The sequence below is a fragment of the Hypanus sabinus genome, chromosome 6 (assembly GCF_030144855.1).
Source record: "Hypanus sabinus isolate sHypSab1 chromosome 6, sHypSab1.hap1, whole genome shotgun sequence".
Taxonomy (NCBI): domain Eukaryota; kingdom Metazoa; phylum Chordata; class Chondrichthyes; order Myliobatiformes; family Dasyatidae; genus Hypanus; species Hypanus sabinus.
Genome location: NC_082711.1, coordinates 135,411,239 through 135,439,184, shown reverse-complemented (window position 1 = coordinate 135,439,184; position 27,946 = coordinate 135,411,239). Strand labels below are relative to the sequence as shown.

Genomic DNA, 27,946 nt, shown 5'->3' with positions numbered 1-27,946 from the left:
AACACTCCAGTTATACCACACTTAGAATATTGTGTTCAGTTTGGTCACCTTATTGGAAGCATATGAAAGGTTTAGAGAAGGAGCAAAGGTTTATCAGGATGCTGGCTGGATTAGAGAACATATCTTATGAGGAAAGGCTACATGAACTAGGGCCATTCTCTTCCCAGCAACAGACAATGAGAGGCATCTTGATAGAGGTATATAAGATTATGAGAGACAGAGCTAGAGTAGACACCTAGCACCTTTTTCCCCAGGGTTAACAGTGGCCAACACCAGAGGACATCCAGTTAAGGAGGCTGGGGGTAAGTTTAGAGGAGATGTCAGAGGTAGGTTTTTTTTCAAACAGAGTTGTGGATACTTAGAATACACTGCTGGGGTGGTGGTAGAGGTTAATACAATAGGGACATTTAAAAAAACTTTTAGAAAGGCATATGGATTAAAGAAAAATGCAGCAAAGTTACGGGTTGTGTAGAAGAGAAAGGTTAGATTGATTGCAAGGTAGGTTTATATACGTTGGCACAGCATAATGGATCTCAGGGCCCACACTGTGCTGGACTGCTCTATGTTCAATATGGAAGTTGTTTTGGTCCCAGGATAGAGTCAATCTGCCTCAATGAATTGGAAATACATTTCCAAAAGTGTTTGCAACTCTAATGAAGCAATACAAGGTAATATAAAATCTTTATAGTTCAATGTACCAATACTTCATAATCCTGCTCCAGAAAGCTATGTTCTACAAGGTGATAGCATGTTATCAGGTAGTAATGAGATTCTTGGTCTACCAACATCTCTGAGATAGAACATCATCTATAAAACATTCCACAAGTGTGCTCACCTATGAATTACATTTTTATTATACATTTGAGGAAAAAAAGGATGTAGTCAGTTGGCTGAACAACATAAGAGAGATTTAATAGTTTCCTTCTTATTCTCTGATAACATACAGAGGTGCCTAGCCATGTAAAGAGGCACTACAACATGGTAATCTGTGGCATAGGGCGCTGAGGGGCTGGAGAGTCCAGGATCCTAATAGCACAATAACCATAGGCTGTCTCAGTTTGGCAACTTTTTAAGGAGCCAAGAAGACAATGGAGCCTGCAGACTTAGGGTGAGGTGATGAAGTGAAATTTCATTTTCTGCAGAGGCCTTCCATTTGCATATGCTGAGGGAAGTAGATACAAATGTTGGAAAGAAGAGATCCTCTAGTTTGAGAACACCGGGAAAAGGTAGGGATGAAGGTGGTGGCTCATGGGATTGTGAAACATCAACTCAAAAATCTGATGCCAGGTACAAACACAAACTTACAGGAAACAGCAAAAATGCAATAAAACCACGCCCAACCCACGCTCACCTTTTCTGCACAATAAGATTAATATTTCTCAAAGCCACATACTGCACTTCAGGTTCCCCAGACAACAAGGTGACCAGGGGAGGAGCAAGCTTCTTCAGAATGGTGTTGTAATATTCAGAATCCTTGGGAAGGAGCTCAATAAACTTCATCAGCACTTTCACAGCCGAGAGGACAACTGCAGAGTTAGCATGGGAAAGTCGTGGTGTCACCCGCTCACAGATACTAGCAAGGAAAATAGAAAGCCTTTATTAATCTTCAACAGAGCCTTTCCCTACATATTTCACAAATTAAAGCTGATCCATGGCATGTAATTCAGAGTGGCACGTGCACTAATTTGGAGCTAAGTCCAGAAGAAATTTTGGTTAAGTACAGTATTTAGTTGATTAGTATTCAGGGTTGGTTTGTTCTCCCAGTCTCGCTCACATGAAAACAACTCTACTTGATTTATAAAATCAACAGATAAGACATGGAATAAATGAACATTTATGGAAGCTGCTTTTCAGTGGCACAAGATTTTGTCTATTCATATGCAAGTTCTCCCATAGAATGTCCTTCCCTTTCAGTATGTAGGGGGAACTGTACTATTATAATCAACTCACAGGAGGGATGTTGATTACATTATGGACAGAATACACAATCTGCTATTACACTCAGCTTAAAAGCCTGAGTGGTTTCCAAAGGTCCACTTCAGTCATAATTCAAGTTTAACTTAAAACACTACAAGGTAGAAACTTAAGCTTGTAAATACATTTTGCAGGAATGATACAATGGAATTTCATGTTTCATTCTGCTTTTAAAATTTGGTTCCACTAAAGTCTGTATTATAGAATCGCAACACAGAATTAATACTTCGGTCAATATGTCCATGCCAAACTAACTGGAGATATGCCCATAGTAGGAAAATATCCTTCTGAGCCCTACTTGCTTAAGTGCTCATCTTAATGGCTCTTTAACAAAGTAACTCATGTCAGATGTAACTCCACTGTGTAAAACCTACCTCTCATCTCCCCTTTAAAACTCCATCCTTTCACCTCAAATCTATACCTTACTACTTTTGAGAACCTACCATGGGAAAAGTAGGGGTGGTGTAGTAGTTAGCACAATGTTTTTACAATACCATCGACCCGGGTTCAATTTCCGCTGCTGCCTGTAAGGAGTTCGTACGTTCTCCCCATGACTGTGAGGGCTTCCTCTGGGTGTTCCAGTTTCCTCCCACAATTCAAATTAGCCATTGCAAATCGTCCCATGATTAGGGTAGGATTATATTGAGAGATTGCTGGGCAGCACGGCTCGAAGGGCTGGAAGGGCCTATTCAACTTTATATCTCAACCAATCAATAAATAAATAAATAAATAAATAAGATTTTAACCATCTATGTCTCCAATAATCTTATATACTTTTATCAGGTCACTGTTCTGCTCTCTTTGCTCCACAGAGAACTAGCCCAGCCTGTCCAATCTATTACCCAAAACTAAATAAAGTCCTCTAATCTAGGGACCACTCTGGTGAATCTCTCTTGTACTCTCTCAGGTACTCTGACATCCCTGTTACAGAATGGCGAGAAGAACTGTACACAATACTCTGAGAGAGATCAAACCAGCATTTTGTAAAGTTGCAACATACACTCAGTGGTCACTTTATTAGGCATGCCCATACAACAGCTCATTAATGCAAATATCTAATCAGCTAATCATGTAGCAACAACTCAATGCATAAAAGCAGGCAGACATGGTCAGACCAAACACCAGAGGGGCGAAGAAATATAATCTAAGTGACTTTGACTGTGCTACGATTGTTGGTGCCAGATGACAAGTTTTGAGTATCTCAGAAAATGCTGATCTCCTAGAATTCCATGCATAATAGTCCATAGAATTTACAGAGCATGATGAAAAAAAAATCCAGTGAGGGCAGGTCTGTGGGTGAAAATGCCTTATAAATGAGAGAGGTCAGAGGAGAACAGCCAGACCGATTCAAGCTAACAGTAACTCAAATAACCACATATTACAACAGTAGTGTGCAGAAGAGCATCTCTGAATAACATTGAAACAGATGGGCTACCGTAAGTTTCTCTATTCATTAATGCTCCATTATTTACTGTGTTTGCCCTGCCCCTATTTGATTTCCCAAAATACTCCATCTCTTTTTTAATGGGGGGGGGGGCTTAAATTACATCTGCCCATCTTTCCCACTAATCCATACTCTGCCGTAGCCTTAGATAATCTTCCTTGCTGTCCACACCACCATTTGTGTCATCACCAAACATACTAATTATGCCTCTTACATTCACACTTAAGTAATTAATTTACATCACAGACAGCAAAGACCTCAGCACCAATCCCTGCCATTACAGACTTCTAATCAGGAAAACATCCTTGCAGTATTATCTACTGCCTCCTCAAGCAAATTTTGGATCTCATTAGCTAACTTGCTTCGGGTCCTATGGACCTTAACCTTCTGAACCAGCCTACCATGCAAGACCTTATCAAATGCCTTACAAAAATTTACATTCATATGCCTTCATTAATCTCCTTTGTTATTCAAAAAGATAATCAAATTAGTGAGATAGGACTTTTTCTCATAAGGCTATATTGACTATTACAAATTAGTCCTTACTTTTCCAAATGGACGCAAATCCTGCCCCTGAGAATTCTGTCCAACAAATTTCCTACCACTGCTAAACAACTCTCTGGCTTGTTAACTGGTTCATCCCTAATGTCCTTAAATAAAGGAAGAGTCTTCTGATACTTCACTTGTGGCTAACACAGATGCAAAAATCTCCATGAGGGCTCCAACAACCTTCTTTCTTATTTTTCATAATACTGAGGAAGAGAACACATCTGTCCTTAAGGTTTTATCCACCATTATGCATTCCAAGACATCTAACGCCTTCACTTTTTTAATCCAGACCATCAACCCCTTCTCTGAATTCCTTCACATCCTTCAATTTAGAGAATACAGATAAGAAGCATTTGCTCAGGACCTTGCCCACATCGCCTGGCTCCAAATGTGAATTACCTCTTGGGAACCAACTCTTTCCCAAGCTACTGTTTGTTCCTAATATACTTACAAAATGACTTGGGATTCTACTTGATCTTACTGGAAAAAATATTTCAATGGCTGGAAATATTTCAGAAATCTACTACTGCATTGGCCAGATGCAATTTGGTAAGCAGCACAGTGGCATTAGCTTAGATCCAGCTGCATTGGTGTTGCATTATACTAACAAAGCTTTCAGATTTGTAGTGACAAAATCAATGTTTAATCTGACGATAGGGAGTACAATAAATTCTTTAGCTGTTTGCATATCTAAGCAAACACATGAAGAATTCTGTACAAACAATTAATTCATACTAATAAGCAAAATTAATAATAAATTGAAAGCTATAGCAATATTGTAATTGTAGGATTAAAAGTCATTACTAATTCATTTTTCAATTAGGCAATGCTAATCTCACTAAGGGAAAGTCAGTGCCACTATATGGACAATGCTTTGCAAATGCAATTTACTGAGAAGGCATAGTCACTACTATAGCACACTGATAAATTTCAAAAAACTTTAAGCAACAGTGCAGAAATGAGGACTATAGCAATATAAGTCAGTGAAGCATAATTGTGGTAAAGACAACAGATGTGGGACTGTGTTCCAATGACAATCATTTCGTAATCCAGTATCGTGACTGACCTTCATTACTAAACCATGCGTAGATCAGCTCAAGAAATGGAAAGTTCAGCTCAAAATCGAAGCACATTGCAGGTCATTCCTTTCAGAATTTAGATTAACAGCCATAAAATCATAATCTCCCATCAGTCTACCACTACCACATTGATGAAATGGCTCTGATGCAAGTCATTCATGACATTGTCTGTGTGTAAAGGTTAACCATCGCACATGGAACCTACTTGAATTTTCTGCAACCTTTGACAAAGTTAATCACTCCATCGTACTCTGAAATCCTCTCTCCTGGGCAGGGCCAGCTGCTTATTTTCATTTTTAATCTATTTATTCCTTGCCAACAATCACCTGCAACAGCTGCACTTTAAGCTCTTGCACTATTACCTCTACCTCCACAAGGATCTGTCTTTGCTCCCCCATTGCTCAAGAACATTAGCTAAAAACGGTCAACTTCCACAAATCAACAGAAAACACCAAGCTCACCCTAATCACCTTATGTCGAAACCAAATCAGACTATTCAACATCACGTCCTGAGTGAGCAAAATGTTCTTCCAATTACATATACAGCACAAGGCACAAATCTGTTGTCTTTGATTTTCTGTCACAAACTCTGTTCACTAGCTGCTCAGTTTATTCCTCTCCCGAGCAACTGTTTTCATTCTTGATGTAATATTTGACACCATGAGAAATTTTGGCTCACGTATCCAGAATTGTTCATTTCCACTTTTGGCCCACATTCCTTTGCTTCAGTTTCTCCACAGCTGAAACTCTAATCAATGCCATCATTACCCCTACACCTGATCATCCAACATATGACTGCTCCCTTTCTGTATTTCATAAAGGATCATGCAAGTTTCTGCTACTCCTGTGATGACTCACATCAAGGTCTTTTCTCCAATTACCCCTCAGATTGATGAACTGTTTAACATGGAGCTCAAAAGTTATATCCTCCATGACTTCATCCTTCCCTATAACTTCTTCCTTGCAACTCTCTAAAACATTTGCACTCCTCCAGTCTGATCCTTTGTTCATTCCAAAATTCTTCCACCCCTGACATCTAGTTTGACCTGCTAATCTCCTGGTAACCCTAAGTCCTTATGCTTTCTTTTCCTCCTTTAAAACGCACCTTGCGTCCTATAACTCTGCCTGCCTAATTGCAGTTTCCCCAATATTCTCTATCTGTGATATTGGTCCCAGTAGTGCCTTGAAATGTGTTTCTCAAGTTACATAAATACAAGTTTTAACCGTTGGACCCCTCTTGCCATCCACCTTAAACATCATATCATTTCTTGACCACCTCCTTATGACAAAGCTTAAGACATCAGCCATTGCATTAGATGTGAACTCACCTCTGTGCCTCACGTTCATCCCTGGGATTGTAGTTTGACAAGCAATCAAGAATAAAGATCTGACCCCATTCAGTGCATTCATTGAGGGCGGTGATGAGTTTGTTAATATTCTGAGGATTGAGGTCAAGTAGGTTACTGTTTGGATGCGATTCACTGATCTCAGATAGAGCAGCCACAGCATTTGCAACCACCTGTGAAAAGATATCAGAAGAAAATTTAAAATGCGTTTTAAAACACAGCCTTCAAAATCAATTCCTTGGTTTATATAGTGAATATTTCAAATCAGTGTCAATGCGGGATGTCAACTTTGTCTTTTTTCATCATATAGTTTGTTGGATTATATACAGATGCATTGTCAGTGATGAAGCCATATATACACTCTAACATGTGCAGCACAAAATTAGTCTCAAATATATTGTGACGCTGTGGGGGGGGGGGGGGGTTGACAGCCCATTCCTGCATTTCTAATGACTAGCACTGTCTATTGTTCATGTGTTAAAATGCCTTTGTGGGATTATGGCGGCGGGGGGGGGGGGGGGAAATGCAGTTCATTTATTATTACATTTTAGCTTGGATTTGCTTGTATATTTGTGGGTTACCTTAACCGTAACCAGGGTATGTGATGGTCACCTCCCCTGTCTGTTTGAGACTGGTTGGGTTCACTCTCCGGGTCATGGTGCCCAGTCTGTTTTGCATTTATCACAATAAAACGGTTGTCGAGTTAACAAGCTTCCTCGTCTGTCATTATGGACCAAATGCTCGCCACAATAGGAAATATTGCAATCCTGTGTGCATGTTGCCCAAGATTTGAGGAGGAGGCTGGATACAGAAATGCAAGACTAAGATATCAGCTGAACTGAGTGGTAGCAACCCCATCTCTATGGCACTCCAGACACTTGTGCAGAGTTCCAGCATCTGCAGTCTTATGGATGACACATTAAACTAAAGCTCCTGAGCCCTCTCATCAAATATTATAAACTATTTCAAATAAGTGCACTGCAGTCATTACCTATATCCATAACAATATTTATACCACCATTAACATTGAAGACAATTTATGTAGGCAATTTTCTCATGTTGTTTTGTGTGGAAGTCAATATTTTCCTTTATTACAATTAAACTTCAAAAATATTATACTAGTTATGGAGCAACAAGGTCAGAAAAGCTGCTAAATAAATCAAAATACTAAACAAAACATATTACACAAACCAACTAAATTTTCCTTTCCAATTTCAAATGCAGCTCCATACCATTTCCAGGCTAAATACCAGCAGTGGACCCATGTCCACTTCTACTGAGGAACACACTATTCATGAAACTAACTTTCATGGCATTTATACCCTAGATATACTATATGGATTATATGTCCATGACAATAAAGTTGCATCCAGTATTTTGCATTGATTCACACAATACACAGATATTTTCCATTCCACTGCATTTTATCTCTGCTGTATTGGCTGCCTTCCATAGCACAGAGCAACAATATTATATCCTGCTTACTTCACCAGTGCCTGATTCCAAAGCCATTTTCTTTCTGGCTTCACTTATACCATAAAATATCCATACATTAAGAAACATCACATTTTAATGCATGAAACACAACTAGTACAAACACTACTGAACTTTGAGCTGTAAGCAGAATTTACATTGATCCAATACTTCGGTACTTGCAAATGCCTTTCGCAGATAAGAAAGCAATTTTGAGGTTCAGTCATCACTGTGTGAGAATGTTACAGCTGACTAAGTAAAGTTCACATATGAGAAAACATCTCAATAATTTGTTTTCTAGTGATGGTAATTAAAGATAAACAAGGCACAACAAGGTTCTCATTGTGCTTGTGAATATTTTACACCCAAATTGAGATTTAAAAAAAACATTTTCCCTCAGTTCAACTTAGAAAACTCTCAGTTCTATGATAGAAAGTCATCATCTGAAGAGACCCTTAAAACCATAAGCTTCTGGGTCTAAGCCAGCATTTTTTAATCTTGAAGAATATAAGAAAGAGAATTGATGTGCTTTGTCTAATCTTCCAGTATGCAATTGGAAATGTGGTTCTGTTTTAATTAAAATTCATATAGCATTTCTGTTGCTCCACATTCTCTGAAGAACCACACGATAAGATTAATTTTTTTTATCTCTTGGTACAGAACTCTACCTGGGCCTCTTCCTTGGAGAAATGAACCATGGTGAGCCATACTTGACCTATAGAGTGAAGTGAATACTGATCTGGCAACACCGATTTTTAGTGAGATTACTCTGCTCTGGTACACTAAATATGGAACTATAATCTGTTTGTTATTAGCCAGTGAGAATGGTAATGGTAATGAGCATTGAGTAAAATCTAAATGCCTCCTCGAAGCCCATTTAAGCTAAGGGATGTTATAGTCCTTGGGAATCAACGCTGAATTCACTAATTCAGCCTTGTCAGTTTGTATCATAGAGTCATCAACTTGATGTTCACCTGGTTTACTCTCTTCACATGGGCTGCCCAGTGTGGGGAGTGTTTCCAGCACTCTTTTTGCTCAGACTCCATGCAACGGTCGCATATCGGCCCCTCCCCCACCCTCACTGTTTTTATTAATTTATTTCTCTCTCCTCAATTTTCATCTCATCTTCTGACGAACAGCCATAATTAACAGATTTTTACCACCATCTCTCGGTGGCCAATAACACCAATTATATCACTGGTTCTTCTCTTTGTCTTCATTCTATCTCTTTGTTCTTTCCACATTCTGGCTCTACACATGCACCTACTTGGTTTGAATTATAATTTTATCCATTTCCAAAAAAAAATTAATAAGCTGAAATATTAACCCTGTCTGTTTCTTCACACACCACTGTTCACTCAACCCTGGGACATCTGGAAAGCAAAGATCCATACAAGTGTCCATGGTATTACAGGAAAATTCTAGCAAGGATTGGCCTCATGATTGGTAGGAGGCAACAAGTGGGAATAAAGGAAGCCTTTTCTGGTTGTCTGCCGGTGACTTGTGGTGTTCCACAGGGGTCTGTGTTGGGACTGCTTCATTTTAAGTTACACAAAGTACACTGCAGATGCTGTGGTCAAATCAACACATACAACAAGCTGGAGGAACTCAGCAGGTCGGACAATACCTTTCCAAACGTTGACTGCTCGTTTCCATGGATGCTGCCCGACCTGCTGAGTTCCTCCAGCTTGTTGTACGTGTTCATTTTAAGTTAAATGGCAAAGATCTGAATGATGGTTTTGTTGTAAAGTTTGCAGACGATACTAAGATAGCTGGAGGATCAGGTAGTTTTGAGGAAGTAGAGAGGCTACAGAAGCACTTAGACAAGGAGAATGGGCAAAGTAATGGCAGATGGAATACGGTGTCGGAAAGTGTATGGTCATGTACTTTCATAGAAGAAATAATAGAAACGGTAGACTATTTTTTTAAATGGACAGAATTTACAAAAATCTGAGGTGCAAAGGGAGTCCTTGTGCAGGTTAATGTCCAGGTTGAGTCTGTGGTGAGGAAGACAAATACGATGTTTGCTCTCATTTCAAGAGGTCTGGAATATAAAAGCAAGCATGTTGAGCCTTTATAAAGCACTGGTGAGGCCTCACTTGGGAGTATTGTGAGCGGGTTTTGGCCCTTTATCTTAGAAAGGATGTGCTTCCATTGGAGAGGGTTCAAAGGAGGTTCACAAAAATGATTCCAGGATTTAATGACTTGTCATATGAAGACCATTGATGGCTCTGGGCCTGTATCTGCAGGAATTCAGAAGAATGAGGAGTGACCTCATAGAAAGCTATCGAATGGTGTAAGGTTTTGATAAATGGATGTGGAGAGGATGCTTCCTAGTGGGAGAGTCTAAGACCAGAGGTCATGCCCTCAGAATAGAGGGGGAATTTGTTACCACAGCTGCAGAGGCCAAGCCTTTATGTATATTTAACACAGAGTTCTGATTGGTCAGGGCATGAACAGACATGGGAAGAAGACAGGAGATTGGAGCGAAGAAGAAAAATGGATCAAACATGATGAATTGGGGGAGCTGACTCAATAGGCCAAATGGCCTAATTCTGCTCCTATATCTTATGATCTTATGGAAAATCCTACAAAAAGTAGTAGATATGTCGCAGTCCAACACAGGTCAAGCCCTGCCCATGTTTGAGTACATCTACAAGAAATACTGTCACAGGAAAGCAGCATCCATCATCAGAGACAACCCCACCCCCACCACCACGGACATGCTCTCTTCTCGCTGCTACCATCAGGAGGGTGGTACAAGAGCCTCAGGACTCACACTACTAGCTTCAGGAACGGTCATTACCCCTCAGTCATCATGCCCTAGAATAAGAGGGAATAACTTCATAAGTTCACTTGCACTTTGCCCCAACACTGAACTGTTCCCACAACCTGAGAACTCACTTTCAAGGATTCTTCATCTCATGTTCTCAATATTTATTGCTTATTTATTATGATTACCTCTTTCACTTTGTATTCGCACAGTTTATCATTTTTTGCACACTGGTTGTATGACTAGTTGGTGCAATCTTTCATTGATTCTGGTTATTGGATTGATTGAGTATGCCCACAAGAAAATGAATTTCAGGATTGTAAATGGTGACATATAACTTTAATATTAAATTTACTTTGTACTTTGACTCTGCCTGACTTACTTAGTATTGACAACATTTTTTCCCAGATTTCTGGCACTTCTTGTTTTGTTTCTCTTCTAGTAGATAAAATATTTATCAGTTGCAAGCAGATGCAGGATTAATACCTATTCTCGGCAGACAATATTTAAATGGGACTGGATCAACTTGCCTACAGAGCTGGAGCTCTGTTGTATCTAGTGTAGCCACTCCTGCCAATCCTGACCAAAGCTCATGCAGGAAGGTCATGCAAGCTCTGAAAGCACTTTCATATCAAGCAGTCTGCATATGTAACATCCACCATTTCAATACATTAGATCAGAAAATTAAACCGTAGCACATTTTGATTTCCCAGTAAACTGTAAATAATATACAGTGTATCCTGGCTTAGTATCGGACAATCACACTGTGAAGGGCAAACTGCATTGAAGGCATTTTATCATCAGTTGAAAATTTCAGTTGCTTTCACCAGCAATAAGTGTTATTTTTGCCATATTCAATGCAACTTTGAAACTTTACTGCAAGCAGCCTTACAAAGAATGTAAAACTTGCGCTGAATATTTAACAATGCTTTCCATAATCAAAGTACCGCATAGAAAAAGAAACATTTAGCTGGTTTCACTGCCCCAGAGGTGAGGCTTCGAGCACTCATGCACAGAAATTCACCATGACTAGAGACATTTATTCATTGTTCTAAAAACATACTCGGTTCAGTGAGGTCTTTTATGTTTTCAACCATATTCCATGCTATCTTTGTTAGGATAAGGGTATAGACACATAAAATGTACCTCAAGGCATTAAATCCAGAAATATTAATATCAAGCAATGCAACAACAACAGAATGCTTTATTAAACCCACTGGATTTTATATCTGGTTCAACGTCAAGATTCAAGATTAATTGCACCATGTCCTTAGTCTTAGAAGAAAGAGATAAAACTGCAAGAATGAAGGTGGTGAGTACTGGTGGAACTACATGCATGGATATTGCGCTAACAGCCCTAAAACCATTTAACCATATAACAGCATGAAAACAGGCCATCTTGGCCCTTCTAGTCCATGCTGAACTCTTAATCTCACCTAATCCCACTGACCCGCACTCAGCCCATAACTCTCCATTCCTTTCCTGAAATAACCATATAAAAGAAACAGAATTCCAGCCAACTCAGCTTGCATTGAGCTGAAGTGACACACACACACACACACCCACCCTGTGGGATCATCTTCATTTCAAACATAACAACCATCATTCCTCTACAGGAGATAACTCAAGTTGCAACACATTTTGTTTCCAGATTATTGTGAAAATAATATATTTCTTGACTTGCTTGATAACTTACAAAAGATTACATTGCCAGAGGACTCGGGTCTGCTTGGCATCACAGTACGCATTATTCCCCGGATAGACGTAGCTAGCTTTTGAGAACTGATCTACAGAAAATGTCACTTCCAACCAAATGGACAGCTGAAGCCAGCCATTTTCCTTGTTATTGCTTCCTGATTTTCACTGAAAATTTGCTTGAAAACAAAAGCTCTGCAGGTACAGAAGGAAAGGAGTTGGGTGACCCACCAGGAAGGACAGTCATGTAGTGCAGGAGTCCCCTGTGGTCATTCCCATCTCTTTTGGACTGAGACCCTTCACTGGGACAAGAGAAGGGGAGGAAGAAGCCAGAATGAAAAGGTGGGTTGGGTCACAAGTTGGCAAGTGATAGGTGAGACCAGGTAAGGGGGAAGGTAGGTAGAAGAGGCAAGGGCTGATGGAGGTGGAATATGACAGGAGGGAACAGTAGACCTTGGAATAAATGGAAGGACGGAGGATGAGAACCAGAGGTTTGTGATGGCAAATCATGAGGACAAGGAAGGGGAAGCAAGGGAATAAAAATAAAGGTAAGGGATGGTGAGGTGGGGGAGGGTCCTTTACAGCTTAAAGCATGGGGCAGACTTTCATAGCATGTTCTGTCATTAAAAACTGCTTTTGGAATCATGTCAGTGAGTTATACAGCACAGAAAGAAGAACTTTGGCCCACCCATCTTCATGCCAAGTACCCACCAATACTAATCTCATTTACCCACATTTAGTCAGTCGTCTACTATGCTTTGGCAATTCAAGATGCTTCTTAAATATGGAGGGTGTACCTACCTCCATCATCCTCCTCAGACAGTGCGTACAGAATGCAACCATCCGCTTGCTGACAAATTATTCAGGTCCTATGTAAACCTCTCCTTCAACCTATGTCTTCTAATCTTAAACATCCCTGCCATAGGGATTTTTTCTTACAATCCATCCTATCTACATCCAGTCTCATAATTTTGTAGCTTCTTTCAGTATGCACTCTCAGCTTCCTCTACACCATGGAAAACAAACCCTGTGTGGTCTCTCCTCATAGCTTTTGTGGAATCTTTACCTTAAACCACAGTAGAAGTGAAGACACCGCATTACCTGGAATGGATGAGTTCCATTCCAGCATTAGAGGACCTTCTTCGCCACTATGAACATCAAATGAAATCTTTTTACATGAACATTTTGCTTTCCTCTAACACTTACTTGTCAACAAATACAATGAAAAATACAGATTTTCAGAAAAGAGACAAACATAATTGGTGCCAGTTCCTATGATTTACATATCATTTCATATACAACTAAACATCAAACAGGCAAGCAAGTAAATACACCAAACACCTAGTTGTCAATCTTCTGTAGACACAAAAATATAACTGCAGATGCTGTGGATCAAAGAATACGTACACAACGCTGGAAGAGCTCAGCATCCTGATGAAGGATCTCGGCCCGAAATGTTGGCTACTCTTTTCGCATGGATGCTGCCTGACCTGCTGAGTTCTTCCAGCGTTCTGTATGAAATCTTCTATAGAATTGCCAACAATGAATTGAGATCAAGGCCTGGAAATGTCTTCACACATCAAACACGGATGCTATGCAATGAAAATCAGCTGACCTAGAGTGGTATAATATTGCACATTTCTGAGAGACAATGTCTACAGGAAATTCAACCCAACTTTTTGCTTACTCTTGCACCATTTTTCTATCATTAGACATTAAACTCATCTTTGAGGCGATCTTCAACCTCACAAGACTGGATGTTTAGCCATGATCTTACGTAGAGATGAAGAGTCAGTGGTCAAAATTAGCTCTTTTCTTATATTCTTGAAAATAGTTCTCACCGAGCGGCCAGATTTTACTAATCTAGTTCCTCTTGAATCTGGGCTAGTTTAACAATCTTACTGCATTTCGAGACACGAGACCCAAGATGATGTAATCTGGAGCAACACACAAAGTGCAGGAGGAGCTACGGCCTGTATTATCCATGGAGGAAAGTTTGTGGTTGAGACCCTTCATCTGGACTGGAAAGAGGGGAGGTACCCAGTATAGAAATGTGGGGAAAAGGATACAGCAAGTGCTGGCCGTGAGAGGTGAATCTAGGTAAAGGGGTGATAGACAGGTGGGGGGGGGGGGGAAGAGTAGGGACAAAAATAGGGTGGGAGATGTTATGTGGAGGTAATAAAGGGCTGAAGATGATGGAATCTGATAGGAGAGGATGATAGAACATGCAATAAGGGAAGTGAGGTGGTAAGGGGAACCAGTGGGAGGAGTGTGAGTGATGGGCAGGTGAAGAGGGAGAGCATGAGAGAAGGAATGACTGAGAGTGTGAGGGAGGGAATGACATAGGGTGAAGGGGACAAGTTGGATCAGGAGAAGAGAGTAAAGAAAAAAATGGAAAAAATGGGACAGAGGGAGAGCAGTTACAAGAAATCTGAAAATCTAATCTTTGCTTTCCAGACAGAATGCAAGGTGTGCTTTCTTTAATTTTCATTTAGCCTCAACCTGGTGGTGGAAGAAGCCGTGTACTAACCTGTTGCTGTGGGAATGGGAAGTGGCCTTCAAGGGACAGAAGGCACTCAACAAAAGTGATCTAACTACATTCTTATCCCACCACCACTACATGTGAACTCCTGGAATCTCAGCTACAGCCCAGTGAATCAAAGATTAGGTCTCTCTTAGATTTTTACCCACAGGAACATGAAGCTGGCTGCTGTTGTTTATGTCTGTCATACTTCATAACACCCAACTTCTTGAGGAGAGCTGAAGAAAGCATGACAGTACTTCCCAAAAAGTTTGCAAAGATTTGGCATGACAGCTAAAACTTTGCCAAACTTCTAAAGATGTGTGGTGGAGAGCAGATTGACTGGCTTGCATCAAGGCCTGATATGAAAACACCAATGCCCTTGAATGGAAATGCCTACAAAAAGCAGTAGATATGGCACCATCCATCATGGGTAAAGCCCTCCCGATCACTGAGCACATCTATATGGAGAACTGTTACAGGAAAGCAGCCTCCATCATCAAGTACCCCACCTCCCTCTCTTCTTGCTGCTGCCATCAGGAAGGTGGTACTGGAACCTCAGGACACACACCACCAGGTTCCAGGACCATTATTACCCTTCAACTATCAGGTTCTTGAACTAGAGGGGATAACCTCACTCACCCCATCACTGAACTGTCCTCACAACCTATGGACTCACCTAAGGACTCTTTATCTCATGTTCTCAATATTTATTGCTTATTTATTTATTTTCTTTTATGTTTACACAGTTTGTTGTCTTTTGCACGCTGGTTGTTTATCCGTCCTGGGGATAGTCTTTCACTGATTCTATTGTTCTTGGATTTACTGTGTGTGGCCGCAACAAAACAGATCTCAGGGCTGTACTTGGCGTACCTTGGTCATAAATTTACTTTGTACATACATTTCCTTCAACCCACAGTAACAGGCAATGCAAGCCAGGTGAAACTGGGAAACCCAACAACGCTGTTCTGTGAGCCTCGTGATTGTAGTCTTTGATATGGCAATTCCACATAGGAATTAGGGTGACCACAATGCAGCTGTAACGGCAGTAAAAGGCAGTGAAGCAATCTCGAAAACTAAATGTTAAAAGGTTAAAGCATTGAGATTCAAGCCAGGGTATTTGGAAGAAATTCAGTCTCATTTCAAACTCAAGCTTCTCTTTATTGTTCTATGTTTTAGTTTTTTTTTGTTTCTACTTGCATAAACAGTGACATTTCTGATAATTTGGAGAGCAGATGGGTAAAGATGACGCACAGGAACATTTCTGTAGTGCAGACTGGGGAGCTCCTGGCGATTGAGCAGAAGCAACGCTGCAGCACCAGTTGTTGCAATTCCGAGTTTAATAAGGCCAGGGGATTTTATAACTTTAAGAGTCTTTCTGAAGATAATGCACAGAAGCACAGAAAAATAATCTTCAGCCAAGATCTATGCAAATAGCGAGATGCTTGCTAGTTTCAGACTATGATATATATGTAGTCTGTAGTGTGCTAACCTTTGTCACATATGGATCTCCCTCGCCCAATAGGTCAATACTATTTAATTTTCACTGAATTGAGGCCCACCACCACAATCATCACTCAACCAGTTGTACTGCATTCACTGCAAAGAAAATATTTCCAGATTCAAGTCTCTCGACTTAGTGAAATTCAAAATTAATTGCCAAAATAAACAGACAATGCAATTAATAAGAACACAATTTCTCATGTTCTTACTCTGTTTTAACAGTTATTAAAGTTTAATTCAGATGGCCAGTACTGCAGGCCATTTAGAGAGTTAGGTTTAGTGATTGCTAGTAGAACTGCTTCCTCAGTGCCAGAAACCCATGTTCAATCCTGATCTATGGTCAAGTCAAGTCATTTTTTATTGTCATTTTGACCATAACTACTGGTACAGTACACAGTAAAAATGAGACAATGTTTTTCAGGACCATGGTGCTACATGAAACAGTACAAAAACTACTCTGAACTACGTGAAAACAAAACAGAAAATAACTACACTAAACTACAGACCTACCCAGGACTGCATAAAGTGCACAAAACAGTGCAGGCATTACAATAAATAATAAACAGGACAATTGGCACAGTGCCGGTGTCAGTCCAGGCTCTGGGTATTGAGGAGTCTGATAGCTTGGAGGAAGAAACTGTTACATTGTCTGGTCATGAGAGCCTTCTCCCAGATGGCAGGAGGGAGAAGAGTTTGTATGAGGGGTGCCTGGGGTCCTTCATAATGCTGTTTGCTTTGCGGATGCAGCGTGTGGTGTAAATGTCTGCAATGGCAGGAAGAGAGACCCAAATGATCTTCTCAGCTGACCACACTATCTGCTGCAGGGTCTTGCAATCTGAGATGGTGCAACTTCCGAACCAGGCAGTGATGCAGCTGCTCAGGACGATCTCAATACAACCCCTGTAGGATGTGATGAGGAAAGGGGGATGGGAGATGGACTTTCCTCAGCCTTCTCAGAAAGTAGAGACACTGCTGGGCTTTCTTTACTGTGGAGCTGGTGTTGAGGGACCAGGTGACTTCTCCGCCAGGTGAACACCAAGAAATTTGGTGCTCTTAACAATCTCTGCTGAGGAGTCGTCGATGTTCAGTGGGGAGTGGTCGCTCCATGCCTTCCTGAAGTCAACAACCTTCTCTTTTGTTTTGTTCACATTCAGAGACAGGTTGCTGGTTCTGCACCAGTCCGTTAGCCGCTGCACCTGCTCTCTGCATGCTGACTCTGCGTTCTTGCTGATGAGATCCACCACGGTCATGTCATCAGCAAACTTGATGATGTGGTTCGAGCTGTGTGTTGCAGCACAGTCATGGGTCAGCAGAGTGAACAGCAGTGGACTGGGGGGGCCCCGTGCTCAGTGTGATGGTGTTGGAGATGCTGCCTCAGATCCGGACTGACTGAGGTCTCCCAGTCAGGAAGTCTAGGATCCAGTTGCAGAGGGAGGTGTTCAGGCCCAGTAGGCTCAGCTTTCCAATCAGTTTCTGAGGGATGATTGTGTTGAATGCTGAACTGAGGTCTATGAACAGTATCCGAACATATGTGTCTTTTTTGTCCAGGAAGGTTAGGGCCAGGTGGAGAGTGATGGCAATGGCATCATCTGTTGAACAGTTGGGATGGTACGTGAACTGCAGAGGGTCCAGTGAGGGGGGCAGCAGGGTCTTGATATGCCTCATGACGAGCCTCTCGAAACACTTCATGATGATGGATGTGAGTGCAATGGGACGGTAGTCATTGAGGCACTCAATGCCTCAATGAAGACTGAAGACACTGAAGACTTTTTCGGCACGGGGACGATGGTGGTGGCCTTGAAGCATGTTGGAACAATGGCGCTGCTCAGGGAGATGTTGAAGATGTCAGTGAGAAAATCGGCTAGCTAGTCTGCACATCCTCTGAGCACTCTACTAGGGATGTTGTCTGGTCCAGCAGCCTTCCGTGGGTTGAACCTGCACAAGGTTCTTCTCATATCGGCCACGGTGAGACACAGCACCTGGTCATTTGGAGGAAGGGTGGACTTCCTCACCACCACATCATTTTCCACCTCAAAATGAGCATAGTTGTTGTTCAGCGCATCTGGGAGGGGGGCATCACCCGCAGTCAGGTGATGTTGTCCTGTAATTGGTGATGTCCTGAATGCCCTTCCACACACGCCGCGTGTCGCCGCTGTCCTGGAAGTGGTTGTGGATTCGCTGGGCTTTGCCTCTCTGATGGCCCAGGACAGTTTGACCCTTGCTGTTGTTAGAGCTGCCTTGTCACCTGATCTGAAGGCGGAGTCACATGTCCTCAGCAGCGCGCGCACCTCCGCAGTCATCCATGGCTTCTGGTTGGCACGTATAGTGATGGTCTTGGACAGAGTAACATCATCAATGCACTTGCTGATGTAGCTGGTTACTGATGCCATGTACTCCTCTAGGTTGGCAGAGTCGCCATCGGTTACAGCCTCCCTGAACATGTGTCAGTCAATGAGCTCAAAGCAGTCCTGAAGAGCAGAGATGGCTCCTGCTGGCCAGGTTTTCACCTGATTCTGAACTGGTCTGGAGCCACTGATAAGCAGTCTGTACGCTGGGATTAGCATAACAGAGATGTGGTCTGAGTAACCAAGATGAGGGCAGGCCTCCGCCCAGTATGCGTTGGGGATGTTTGTATAAACAAGGTCCAACGCATTCTCCCCCCCCCGTTGCAAAGTCCACATACTGATGGAATTTGGGGAGTACTGACTTGAGGTTCGCGTGGTTAAAATCCGTATGGAATTTACACACACTTCCGGTGACTGGGTGGGTTCCCTCCCATGTCCCAACCGACATGCAAATGAGTGGTATGTTAACTGGACACTGTAAACTGCCATTAGTGTGGGAAAAGGAGAGAATCTGAAGGCAGAGGTTATGGGAATGTAGGGAGGGTAAACTTTGGGATTAATATAAGATTAGTTTGAAAGTTGGTTGATGATTGGCACAGACTAGAAGGGCTGAAGGGCCTGTTTCTGTGCTGTATTGCTCCATGACTGTACGAACAATCTCATAGATCTTTTGCTGGGATACTTGATCCCTGCACACAGACTCTCTCAGGAAAATAAGACTGATGCTGGAGAAGTGAAATCTCAGACACAAATGGAAATGCTGAGAATGCTCAGTGGGTCACACAGGCTCCCTGATGGGACCCTGACTGAGGCACGCTGGAAGAAAGTGGAGCCCTGATCCCTGCAGTGGGATCAGCAGCCACTGATGGCACACTTCATGAAGGTCCAGGCCACCAAACTCACCCGAGTTCACAAACCCGTGAAGCAGGAATAAGCTGAGGAGATGCTGCCCTCTGGAGGTGAGAATTAAAATACATGTATAAATCTTTATACATTTCTGGTATGTGAATGGAAATAACCTCCTTCAGCATCCCACAGGACAGAAGGTGACGTACGGCGATGTGGAACATGCAGGCTCCACAGATGGGCAGGTGCAGTCCGAGAGGGTAGGTGGCTGAGTAGACTGAGAACTGGTGAACTCTTTCTACTGATTATCTAGGGCAGGGGTCAGCAACCTTTACCACTGAAAGAGCCACTTGGACCCGTTTCCCACAGAAAAGAAAACACTGGGAGCCGCAAAACCCGTTTGACATTTAAAATGAAATAACACTGCATACAACGTTTTGTTTTGCCTTTATGCTATGTATAAACAAACTATAATGTGTTGCATTTATGAAATTGATGAACTCCTGCACAGAAAACGAAATTACATTTCTGCATGCAACAAAAACATTTTGAACTCCGAAAAAAAGACGTTGGGTTGAAGGTTACTTTTAAGTAAAATACTCAACGTCTATTTGAGTCCTTCTTGTATTTATGAAAAACGCCAAACTTAAATTTGCCGCCAGCAGCAAACCAAAAATAACGTCAGCCAGCTGTCAAACTGAAAAATAAAAGGACTATTTCACTGAACAATGAAAACATATGAATATACGTAAAATAATAGGCAATTAAAATATTTATCATACTTGTTCAGGTTGACTCACACCTGACAATGCAGTCGTATTCAGTAGGGATGGATCGATGCTTAGGGGAGTGACCGGGAAGGATAATGTGTTTTTTTCCTCTCTGAACTCACAGAAGCGTTTCCCAAACGATGTTTGCATTGCGATGATTGCAGAATGTAAATACTCCGAATTTATCATGTCGTGACCTTGTTTGAACTCTCTCAAATTGGGGAAGTGAGACAATGTGCCTTTCTGTAAATCTCTGGCAAGCAACGTCAACTTGCGCTCGAATGCCAAAACATCCTCCAACATGTGCAGGGCTGTACGTCCTTACCCCGTTGAAGAGCTGTGTTCAGCGTGTTCAGGTGCGCTGTCATGTCTACCATGAAGTGTAGCTTTTCCAGCCACTCTGGCTGTTCCAGCTCAGGAAAGTTGAGCCCTTTGCTGCCCAGGAAAGTTTTCACTTCTTCCAGACACGCGACAAAGCGTTTCAGCACCTCCCCTCTGGACAGCCAGCGATAAAAACACGTTGTAGCGGTGTGCTACACGCAGTCAGTAAACTGCAGTCAAAGATAGCTTTATTCGAACTAAACAGCCTTGCTTTTAAGCCTCCCTCAACCCGCCCCCCATGGGCGTGGATGCTGCAAAAGACACGTACTCACAAACCCCCGTAGGCTATCTCCCTTAGCCTGAACGCTGGCTAATTGTGAGCCGGTTCGGATGTGTCAGGAAATGGGTCGCCACAACGTCTTATTTAGATTGTACAAGATCACCATAATCTTCAAATTTAGATTTACATTTCAAAAACTAACAAACTAACATAAAATACATTTTAAATACTGACCATGTAGCAGTGTGCTACACGCAGCGCTAAAATTACGACACGGAGTCGGTAACTGCAGTCGAAGGAAAAAACTTTATTCGAAATCTTCAGCCTCACTTTTAAGCCTCCCTCAACCTGCCCCCCATGGCGCAGAGGCTCCAAAGCTCTGTGCTCGCAAACCCCCGTAGGCTATCTAATTGTGAGTCGGTTTGGATGTGCCAGGAAAAGGGTCGCCACAACCAATTATTTCCCAAAGCAACAGGGAGCCGCAGCACAGACGTAAAAGAGCCACATGTGGCTCCGGAGCCGCGGGTTGCCGACCCCCGATCTAGGGCTTCTGTAAACTGTAGGTGCATGGTACCAAAGGTTACAATGCCATCCTGAAAGCTCTGTCTCCACTTTAGGGCAGAAATTCCCAGAAGTCGATGGAGATGCAGTTCAAAGGAGGCTTTGAGCACATCCTTAAATCTTTCTCTCTCTCTCTTTTCTTCACAGGTAATCTCTCTGATCAGAAATCAGGTTAGTGTGTATCTGGAGCCTGGTATCAAGTAGACAAAAGTCACAGCCCTCCCAACAAAGCTGACTAAGCTTAATCAGGGCCTCAGTATAGTAGATGATGGTCTGACAGAGTCCAGTTACACTGGTTCTCTGATCATTGCAGAAAATTTGGAAACTGCAGGGCCAACAGTGGTATTTTCCCAGCGCCTTGGGATACTCACTCCAGACTGCCCAGGTCCCAGAAGCATGTGGAAGGGCAAGGATAACTGCTGTGAGATACTCAAGTTTTGAGCCAGACCTAAGAAGTCTTGATCTTCAAACCCTTCTCAACTGGCCAGACGTGATGTGGAATTTCATCATTTATGTCTGCCTTCATCAGGAGCTGGTCTCAAAATAAAGTGTACCATGTTTTCTGGGATTCATCGTGAACCTTTATTGTTGGAGATTACAGGGTGTAAGTTGGTTGAGGACTCTAGATGATTGGTGCAGGAACCATCCTCTTGTATGCTTCAGAGAACAATGTAGTCAGAGCTCAGCCTCCAAGTGCACACAAATGCAATTCCCTGAATACCGGAGCTCCTCAATTGAGGCTCCAAGGATCTCAAAAGTTGCATTACTGGAACGTAGTCACCCCAATAGTTTCCCATTAGCTCTCAAGATTAGCTCCACTCCTGTGGAACATTTCCTGGAGGAAAGATATTGCATCACAGCAGAAAATATGAAAAAGGTGTCAGGACAACGATGCAACCCTATTTGATACTGATCTTCCACAAGACTGGCTGGTGTAGATCAGTGGCAAGGAGCTCTGTCAACCAACATCCAGGACTGAACCAACAAAAGACAGGCAGTCCAGATTTTAAAGCTGGTGACTTCTCAGACAGGGTGTACGCAAAGGCACCGGATCAAGTCAGCCTCGCAGCACGCAGAGTGGCAAGCAGGTGAGGGCCTGCCTCCCCTGAGAAGAACATGCCCAAAGGCATGCTAAGGTGGGGTAGGGAAGGAGGGGGTGGCACCTCCAATGGAGTATAATCAGCAGCCATAAGTAGCTCACTGTTTCTGAGAAAATACTGGTCAATTAATTATACAAGGTACAATCTGAGGAAGTGGTGCCACCTGGAGGTGAGAACTACAAAAAACACACGAGAAGTCTTCTAATTTCGAACCAACAGTTTGATGATGGTTGCAAAGAAATCATAGCAAATACGTTTTCACATCTTTAAAATAATTTCCCTAATCTAATATTACTCCCACAACCGCTGACACCGTACTTGAGGGAATAATTTTTTCTTGAATTAGCTCACAATATAATTTACTGAAGGCAGTATCTCACAATACGCCAATTAAAGTGTGATCAGATGCAGACGGTATCTGGTTCTGTGACACAACTGTTATTGCAATCTAGTAATCATTCTATGAAGCCATGTATCCTATCTGTAATCTATATAAGCAGTATAAATATAGAACAAGCTCAATATCGCTAAAAAACAACAGCTTGTGTTTATGTAGCACATTTGCTGAGAAAAAAAAACATCTCAGCATGTCTCAGAGAAAATAACAGGGCAGAAAGTGAAAATTTTAAAACTGCAGATACAGGAAATCTGAAATAAAAACAGAAAATGCAGGGAACACCAAGCAGGTCAGTTTCCAGCCAGAATTGTGTCAAGCATATTCTGTAAAAAGGGCAAGAATCAATGCCAGCCAGAGATGGAGGATGTCTCAGCAGCTTGGTCAGAGGGACTTAGCTTAAAGTGAGAATGTTAAAGTGAGAGGGATCAGGCTTTAGTAGCTGATCTCTTCTGATGGAGTGAAGTGAGAAAGGTGACCAATGCGCAGCCTTGAACTTCAGTTCAGAGGGGTCACAGAACGTACATCCATCCACTCCTCCCACAGGGTCCACTCTCCTCACTGTTCTCATCGAACTTCCTTTACTTGGTTCCATGCTCTCTCTCCTATCAGATTATATCATCTGCAGCACTTAGTTGCCTCCACCCATTATTTCCCACCTCTGTCACTATCTTCACTCTGCCCTCCTCTACCTGCCTATCACCCTCCTCACCTGGATCCACCCATTTCTTGCTAGCTGTTCCCTCAGCACTCCCCTCTTTAAACTGGCTGTCTCGCCATCTGGTTTTCAGTCCACATGGAAGATCTTGGCCCAAAACATTGCCTGTCCATTTCCCTCCATAGATGTTGCCTGACCCACCGAGTCTCTCCAGCATTTGGTTGGCTGCTCCAAATTTCAGTATCTGCATCACCTGTGGCTTTACTTACTCCTGTCTGCCCAATACCAGCCTCACAAGCAGCCACTCCAGAGCAAGCCATGTGCAATATATTCCTGGATTCATGCCAGGTTCCAGCATAAGTGTACAGTAAGCTACAGATCTCCTAATGTATAGTGCTACAATAATTCCTTGAACATGGATTTCACGGACACTTTACTTCCAGAAATGTACCATGAACACTAAGCTTGGTACTAATGTAATTGTAACACACGATAAGAAGCTTAGATTGTAACTAAAGGTTTAACGAACTGCGTGGTAATGTATAAACCATTAGTGTGTTAAGTGTTGCTTTTAATAGTAATATCAATCTTTGGTTCTGGAGTTTCCCCAACAAGATGCTGCAGAAATGAGTCAAGGTATAAAAGGGTTTTGAAAGCAGTGATTGTTGCTGTAAATTAGTCAGCTCTTATTTAGAAAGATTGCAAACAATGAGAAACCAAATCAAACTTGTGTGGTCATTGATTTAGCAGAGACAAGGGGTTATCAACTATTGTTTACAAGATCTGAGTCTACAGGAAGAATGGAATGGAACTGGATGCAAATTTAGCATTAGAAATTGTGACATCTTTAGATACATTGACAGCAGAAAAAATATAGATACCAGTGTAAAGCTTTGACCAAGAGCCACTGTTATGCATTTTCTTTATATACTTTGGAGAAACTTAATAAATATCTACTTAATGTTATATTTCAGCCTATAACTACAAGAGGACAAAATCCTACATTGTACATCTCGAGAATAAACAATTCGGCACAAAATTGTCTTTCCATATCAGTGTATGGTAATCAAACATTTTGTTTATGCATCATATTTGTTAATACCACACAGCAGAATAAGTCATTACAATGTCAGCGTACACAAGGAGCAGGGATTAGTTTTGTTTATATAAAAATACAATCAATGGAACTTGGTTAAGTAGAAAGGAGGTAAGAAAGAAGCTTAGAAGTAACTCAGGGTGCAAGACAAGAGATCCAGGAGACCGGGGAATGGAGTGTTGTTTTATATCAGAGGGAAAAGCAGATATTTTTCTTGCCTTGCTCACGTTACTGATAATGCTGAAATGCATTTTGCATCACACATAACTCAGCAAGTCAGGCAGCATCTGTGGGGATAGTCAACCCTTCTTCAAGACTGAGAAGGGGGAAGACACCAGAATAAAAAGATGGGGGAGGAGAGAGAGGCTAGCTGGAAGGTGATAGGTGAAGTCGGGTGGGTAGGAAAGGTCAAGGGCTAGAGAGAAAGCAACCTGATAGAAGAGAGTGGACCATAAGAGAAAGGGAATGAGGACAGGACCCGGGGGAAGTAATACGCAGCTGAGAAGTAGTAAAAGGTCAGAATGGGGGAATAGAGGAAGGGGGGTGCTGGGTGAAATTTGTTTACCGGAGAATCGATATTCGTGCCGTCAGGTTGGAGGCTACCCAGACAGAATACTAGGTGTTGCTCCTCATCTTGGCACAAGGGAGGCCATGGAATGACACATTGGGGGAGGAACGGAAATCAGAATTAAAATGTTTGGCCACCGGGAAGTCCCGCTTGTGGAGGTGCTCAATGATCCAATGTCCCGATTTACTTCAGGTCTCACCAATGTACAGGAGGCCACATCTGGAGAACCAGACAAAAAACGACAACCCCAGCAGATTGGCAGGTGAAGTGTTGCCTCACCTGGAAAGACGGCCTGGGGTCCTGAATGAAGGTGAGGGAGGAAGTCTACGGGCAGGTGTAATACTCAGACTTCTTGTGGGGGTATGTGTTGGGAGGGAGATTAGTGGGGAGGGTTGAATGGACAAGGGAATTGCGGAGGGAGCGATCCCTGCAGAAAGCGGGGGGGGGGGGGGGGGTGATAGGTTAACATATTTAGTGGTAGGATCCCTTTGGAGATGGCGGAAGTTGCGGAGGCTGATGGGGTGGTAGGTAAGGACAAGAGAGTCTCTTATCACTATTAAGCCAGCGAGAAGATGGGGTGAGCATGCATGTCCAGGAAATGGAGATGTGGGTGAGGGCAGCATCAATAGGAGAGGGAGGAAAACCCATTCTTCAAAGCAGGAGGACATCTCTGATGAACTGGAATAGAAAGCTGCACCCCAGGAACAAATGCGGCAGAGACGAAAAAACTGAGAAAAGGGAATGTCAGTTTTACAGGAGACAGAGAGGAAGGGGTATAGTCGAGATACCCACAGAAATCACTAGGCTTATAAAAGATGTTGGCTGACAGTCTGTCTCCAGAGATAGAGACAGAGAGATCGAGAAGCAGGGGTTGGAGGCGTCAGAAATGGACCACTTGAGATGTGAATTTAAGGGCAGGGTGGAAGTTAAAGGCAAAGTTGATAAAATTGATGAGCTTAGCAGGGATGCATGAAGCAGCAGTAATGCAGTCGTCACTGTAGTGGAGGAAGAGCTGGAGAGTATAACCGGTCAAGGCTTCAAACTTGGATTGTTCTAAGTAGCTGATGAAGAGGCAGGCATAGCTGGGGCCCATGTGGGTGCCAGTGGTTACCCCTCCAGTTTGGGGAAAGTGGGAGGAGCCAAAGGAGAAGCTGCTCAGGGTGAGGACCAGTTCGCCAGGTGGAGGAAGGGCATTGGTTGGTTCTTTTGGACAGAGGAGGATGGTGGTCCTTTCCCATTCAATTTATTACAACCTCACAGGATCTTATGCTTCAACCAGGTGTCCTATCTCTTCTCTAAACTCCAGTGGATACACACCTAGCCTGTCCAACCCTGTTCCATCAGACATCTGTCCATTCCAGGCATAATTAAAAAAAATAAAAACTGAAAAGGTCAGGCGGCATCTGTGGAAACTGAGTTAATGGTCAAAGATACTTCACTGGTTATTTTCATCAATCTACTACATTGGATTGCTTCCATTCTTTACTTCCTTCGACAAGGAGCACACAGCATTGCAGATGTGGTCTTGCCAATGCCCTGGGTAACATTTGTACTCAATTTCCCAGCAAAACCTGATAATATTCTGTCAGCTTTCTTCATTACTTGCTGTACCTGCACACCAACCTTCAGTGATGCACCTCTGTTTCTTAGAGCTCTGGAACTACTCACAACATAGGTAATGTTTTTTTAAAATTTTTTATGGCAAAACAGATAATTCCACATTTTCCATCCAATACTCCATTTACCAGATGCTTTCTCACTCAATGCATCCATATCCTTTTGTAACCTCCTCATGTTCTCTTCTTCACTTAAAGAAAGCAGGTTAGATGAGTTGAGGAGGAAATGGAAAGCCAAGAATGAGCCACCGGAGAGGAACATGAAAATGGACCAACAAACCTGTTTTTACTATCCAATCAAACGGTACTGAAATCAATTGGCAAATACGGTTAGTCCTTGTGTTATAAAGAGGGTTTGTTGCCAAGAACTGTTTGTAATAGGTGGGAAATGAATAAAAACCCTTGTGGAAGAGGATCAGTGAAAGAACTGCCACTAGCCAGAGTGACGTGTATGCTCAGTGCCCTCGGCACCTGATTGTTGCAGCTTGAGGAGAGAAGGCACGGGGAAATCCTTCGTCATCCCAGCAGATGCTTGACATGGTTTGGAGGCTTGCAAACCCAATGACTCGGACAGCTGCGTTGGCTGGAGTCAGGTCCTTATACGTTAGCTCCTGGTAAGGTCAACCGTGCCAAACAGATAAAAGGACAGAGAACAGACCAAGAGTGGTCCACTGGGCCTCCCTATTCAGGGGTTCAGTTCGGTTGGCCTGGTTGGCCAAACAAAACATGGAAACAGCAATGAAGAATCCTTCTACATCTGTGTACAATGGTATGGCCAAGGACAGACAGATCAAGGACCTTCATTGCTGCCCTAAATGCCACCAGACATCTAAACATCAGCTAAAGCCATTACTTCCCACCTAAAATATGGCCACCACCCTGGCAGCATATAACTGTATGATTATACCCTATATTTGTCTTCCTCAAGACTTCAAGAGACTACTACCCCACTATATCCCAATCCACTGTCCAACTCCAAATTACTTAATTAACCTCAAACTTATCTGTGAAGCAGTGCATAAAGTTACAGAATC

At 42.4% G+C, this 27,946-nt stretch overlaps 1 protein-coding gene across 1 annotated transcript in view; it reads right to left on the bottom strand.

Moving 5' to 3' along the window:
• ap2b1 (adaptor related protein complex 2 subunit beta 1) overlaps positions 1 to 27,946 on the bottom strand; it is a 284,654-nt gene that overhangs the window by 220,010 nt on the left and 36,698 nt on the right. The window contains exons 6-7 of the mRNA XM_059972980.1: positions 6,375 to 6,565; positions 1,352 to 1,573 (exon numbers count right to left, since the gene is read on the bottom strand). Of these exons, the coding sequence (XP_059828963.1) occupies positions 1,352 to 1,573; positions 6,375 to 6,565 (413 nt within the window). The remainder of the gene's footprint in view (positions 1 to 1,351; positions 1,574 to 6,374; positions 6,566 to 27,946) is intronic.